This window comes from Jaculus jaculus, chromosome 3 (genome assembly GCF_020740685.1).
Source record: "Jaculus jaculus isolate mJacJac1 chromosome 3, mJacJac1.mat.Y.cur, whole genome shotgun sequence".
Lineage (NCBI taxonomy): Eukaryota > Metazoa > Chordata > Mammalia > Rodentia > Dipodidae > Jaculus > Jaculus jaculus.
Window position 1 is genome coordinate 35,649,170 of NC_059104.1, and position 5,037 is coordinate 35,654,206.

Below are 5,037 nucleotides of genomic sequence, written 5' to 3' on the forward strand. Positions count from 1 at the left end.
GAGGAGAGGAGAGGAGAAGACAGGGAAAGGGACAGAAAAGGAAGATAGGAGAAGAGATGAGCAAAGAGAGAGGAGGGGAGGAAGGGGGAAGAGGAAGAGTGAGCAGAGAGGACTATAGAGGGGAAAGAAGTGGAGGGGAGGGTAAAGGAGAGGAGCAGAAGAGAAGGGAGAAGAAGGAGAGAGAAGAGGAGATGAAAGGAAAGGACAGAAGAGGGAAAGTGGGGAGGGGAGAGGAGAGGAGATGAGGGGAGAGGAGAAAGTGTTGGTTTTTGATACATTTCAGGGAAGTACCCAGTCATAGCCTACCAAACTTGAATTAGGTAAATTCTGTGATTGTACTGGTAGCATTATTCTGGTACCGTCTCCCCTCCACCATTTATTTATGTAGTCATTAGTGTCATTAGGGTTGGATATTTGGTTTTCTTTTTAATGTTAAGTTAACTTCAAGTGGAATTTGTATTATGGAAAAGTGCTGAGGGAATGGGTGGGGGGATAAGGTAGTGTATAATACTGCACATCTTGAGGTAAAATTATCTATTTTTCTCTTCAGTGGTCTTCATTACACTAATACAAATTCCCAACACCCCTTACCTCTGGGAATAAATTACCATTTAGTCTTAAACAAACAAACAAAAAAAAAAGAAAAGAAAAGAAAAGAAAAGTGCTCAGGGAAATTTTACATTCTTTGAGGGCAAAATGTGAATGTCCCAAACATCACATTCCCAGTATTTGGACTATAGGAAAACTGTATCTTTTTATGTATGTATGTGTATATATATATATATATGTGGCTGTATCTTTTTGTGTATGTATATACATACACACACATACACACACACACACACACACACACACACACACACACACATATATATGCACACATACATCCTTTTCTATGAGTAAGGAAGAGTTATAATAAACAGGAAGAACTATAGAACTATAGGACTACTATTCTGTAAGTCTAGTTTTCTCAACCAAGCAATACAAACTATTTTTTTTTTTATTTTACAGGTTTTCAAAATCTTCTAGAAAACCATCAGTGGTTCAATGCTTTTTCTAACTACTTGGATGGGAAGGGTGAAGTAATTTGAAATTTGTTCAAACTGACAAATTCAGCAAAAAGACAGACCCATTTTCCTGTACATTTAAATGTTAAATATTCTGTGAGAGTCAACTCAGGATCTGGACTGGGGAGTTTGTTTTTGTACATGATATGTTTGTTTTTAATATCTTACATGATGAATAAATTATAGATTATTATTCATAACATAATTTTAAGGTTCAAATAACAAATATATGATTTATGGGACAAACCCAATGATATTTTTCTCTGAAATAAATGTGGATTTTATATACATTTTACCCAAGTGGGAGAAAACAGGTTGAACTCTAGGAGCTTTTCTAGGCAAATAAATCCAATATCTAAATGTTTAATGACAACCTCATATTTCTTATCCAAGGAACACCTGACTGATAGATAGCCAATATTTATTTAAACTAGGTAATATTTGAAAGATATTATCTGATATAGTGTTTAATTGTGCTGAAATCATAGTTGCTCTGAAGCATATGACCTGAGATGCTTAATTCACAGCTTATTGTGTAGTCAGCCTTTTATCAAGTCATCAGCAAAAGAAAGAACTAAAAAGTTATATACTGCAACAAGTTATTTTATATTTTTAACTATGTATTTGAGAGAGAAGGAAGGACAGAGGAAGAGAGTGACAGAGACAGACAGACAAACACCTGGACCACTGTCACAGCAAATAAACTCAGGACACATGCACCACTTTGTGCATCTGGCTTTAGGTGGGTACTGGGGAATCAAACCCAGGTGGTTAAGAATTGCAAGTGAGTGCCTTTCACGTTCAAGCCATTTCTCCAGCCCCTTATTTGAAATTTTGTATTGAAAAATTATATCCACTTTAATTTTCAGGTTTCCTTTCAAAAGACCTCTAAGCATAATTTCTATTTAAGCTTAAGATAAAAATATTACTCAAGTATATATGTTGTACATTTATTTGTCCAAAATCTTTTAAGTGCACAGAACCCTTAGAAAGAAATTCAGTACCTGGATAAAACACAGTTTTCAAGAAATCAGCTGCAATAATTTCTCCCAATGTTTATATGGCCTTCAATATACTGTGAACCCAAACTGCAGTGTTATGTGTTGTAGCCACTCCCAGTGTGTGGGATAAGCAATGTGAAGGAAAAAATTGTGTTCTCCTAAATTCCTTAACATATGACCTAGTAAAGAGGGTGTCACTAAATGTTAATAGAATAAATCATAAAAATATATCAACATATATATCACCTGGAGTCTGTAGCTTGGTTTCTCAGGCTATGATAATAGTTTCCTAGACTCAGGTTTGGTGATTAGTGAATGACTCATATGGTTCTTTGTTAAATAGGAGCCTGGGAAGGGAAGCTGGGGCATGGAGTCAGGGCAGTTTTGCATTTTGATCAGTGGTTTCTGAGAAGAAGGACCCAGCCATTATTATTCTCTAAAAGGCAGCAGTGGCTAGGCCACATTAAAGAATGTGGGAAAGAGAAGCAGCTGCGCCGGCGCTGCGTGCAGGTCTCCGCGGCGGGTGCGCGTGGTCGGGACAGCTGCCGCTGGTCGCCTCTGAGTCAGGACGAGTCCGGTTCGGGTCCGTGCGCGGAGTTCTCTCTCATCTCGCTTGGCTGCGGGAAATCGGGCTGAAGCGACTGAGTCCGCGATGGAGAGAGAAAAGGAACAGTTCCGTAAACTCTTCATTGGTGGCTTAAGCTTTGAAACCACTGAAGAAAGTTTGAGAAACTACTACGAGCAATGGGGAAAGCTCACAGACTGTGTGGTAATGAGGGATCCTGCAAGCAAAAGGTCAAGAGGATCTGGTTTTGTAACATTCTCATCCATGGCTGAGGCAGATGCTGCCATGGCTGCAAGGCCTCATTGGATTGATGGGAGAGTAGTTGAGCCAGAACGCGCGGTAGCCAGAGAGGAGTCTGGAAAACATGGAGCCCAGGTGACTGTGAAGAAGCTATTTGTTGGCGGAATTAAAGAAGACACCGAGGAGCATCACCTTAGAGATTACTTTGAAGAATATGGGAAAATTGATACTATTGAAATAATTACTGATAGGCAATCTGGAAAGAAAAGAGGCTTTGGCTTTGTTACCTTTGATGACCATGATCCTGTGGATAAAATTGTATTGCAAAAATACCACACCATTAATGGTCATAATGCAGAAGTAAGAAAAGCACTGTCAAGACAAGAAATGCAGGAAGTCCAGAGTTCTAGGAGTGGAAGAGGAGGGAACTTTGGTTTTGGAGATTCCCGTGGTGGTGGTGGAAATTTTGGACCAGGACCAGGAAGTAACTTTAGGGGAGGATCTGATGGATATGGAAGTGGACGTGGATTTGGGGACGGCTACAATGGATATGGAGGCGGACCTGGAGGAAATTATGGAAGTGGAAATTACAATGATTTTGGAAATTGTAACCAGCAACCTTCTAACTATGGTCCAATGAAGAGTGGAAACTTTGGTGGTAGCAGGAACATGGGGGGACCATATGGTGGAGGAAACTATGGTCCAGGAGGCAGTGAAGGAAGTGGGTGTTATGGTGGGAGGAGCCGATACTGAGCTTCTTCCTTCTTGCCATGGGCTTCACTGTATAAATAGGAGAGGATGAGAGCCCAGAGGTAACAGAACAGCTTCAGGTTATCGAAATAACAATGTTAAGGAAACTCTTATCTCAGTCATGCATAAATATGCAGTGATATGACAGAAGACACCAGAGCAGATGCAGAGAGCCATTTTGTGAATGGATTGGATTATTTAATAACATTACCTTACTGTGGAGGAAGGATTGTAAAAAAAATGCCTTTGAGACAGTTTCTTAGCTTTTTAATTGTTGTTTCTTTCTAGTGGTCTTTGTAAGAGTGTAGAAGCATTCCTTCTTTGATAATGTTAAATTTGTAAGTTTCAGGTGACATGTGAAACCTTTTTTAAGATTTTTCTCAAAGTTTTGAAAAGCTGTTAGCCAGGATCATGGTGTAATAAGACATAACGTTTTTCCTTTAAAAATTTTAAGTGTGTGTGTAGAGTTAAGAAGCTGTTGCACATTTATGATTTAATAAAATAATTCTAAAGGAAAAAAAAAAGAATGTGGGAAAGGGGCTGGAGAGATGGCTTGGCGGTTAATGTGCTTGCTTTCAAAGCCTAACAATCCAGGTTCAATTCTTCAGTACACATGTGAAGCCCAGAGCACAAAGTGGCACGTGTGTCTGGAGTTCTTTGGCAGCAGGCAGAGGCCCTGGCATGCCCACTCTCTCTGCCTCTCTTCTCTCTGTTTCTCTCTGCTTGCAAATAAATAAATAAAAATATGTTTTTCCAGTGGGAAGGGATAGTAGGCATTGATATAAAACACTCTGTTTTCCTTTTATTCTGTCATGCAACCCACATAATTTTGAGCAAATTGACTCCTGTGGAGAGAAGCCACCTGTGAAGGCCAGAGGCAGACTCTTCTAGGCCTGATGCTCCAGCCTGATGCTGGTTAAAGTTGAGGATATTCTTGATAGTTTTACAATCGTTTTATAGCACATAAATCCTAGCTCTCAAGAGCCTATAATTACCAAACAAGTTTCCATTTCTTTTTTTCTTTAATCTCCTAAATATTTTAAAAACATACTCACCAATAACATAGTTTCTGTAAGTAGCTCCCCCTCATGAAAAGTGTCCTCTGGCTATTCCCAGGAATCTGGTCATGTAAGCTTGGCACCACGTCTTTCTCAGTTTTCCATCTATACTTACTCCCCTGCCATTTCATCTTGATGATGTTTTGATTTTGTTTCTTTGCTAACCTGAGCCATTATTTAATGACTACAGTGAACCTCTAGTTTCCTGGCTGCCCTCCATCATTCTAAGTGTGTGTGTGTGTGTGTGTGTGTGTGTGTGTGTATCAAATGAACATTGAATTCTGAGGTGGTCCTGACAGTTTTTCACAGGACAACTGAATTTATTGCAGACTCCAACTTAAGAAAGTCTTGCTTTT

The 5,037-nt window shown here is 39.4% G+C and overlaps 1 protein-coding gene across 1 annotated transcript; it reads left to right on the forward strand.

Moving 5' to 3' along the window:
- Positions 1–2,591: 2,591 nt before the first annotated feature.
- On the forward strand, positions 2,592–4,080 carry LOC123459360 (heterogeneous nuclear ribonucleoproteins A2/B1-like). The gene has a single exon (XM_045145600.1). It carries the CDS (start codon positions 2,721–2,723, stop codon positions 3,624–3,626), a length of 906 nt encoding a protein of 301 aa, XP_045001535.1. The 5' UTR covers positions 2,592–2,720; the 3' UTR covers positions 3,627–4,080.
- Positions 4,081–5,037: the final 957 nt, after the last annotated feature.

Bases quoted from the DNA above. Each gene is read 5' to 3' on its own strand.
- LOC123459360 (XM_045145600.1), top strand. From the start codon at position 2,721: ATGGAGAGAGAAAAGGAACAGTTCCGTAAACTCTTCATTGGTGGCTTA.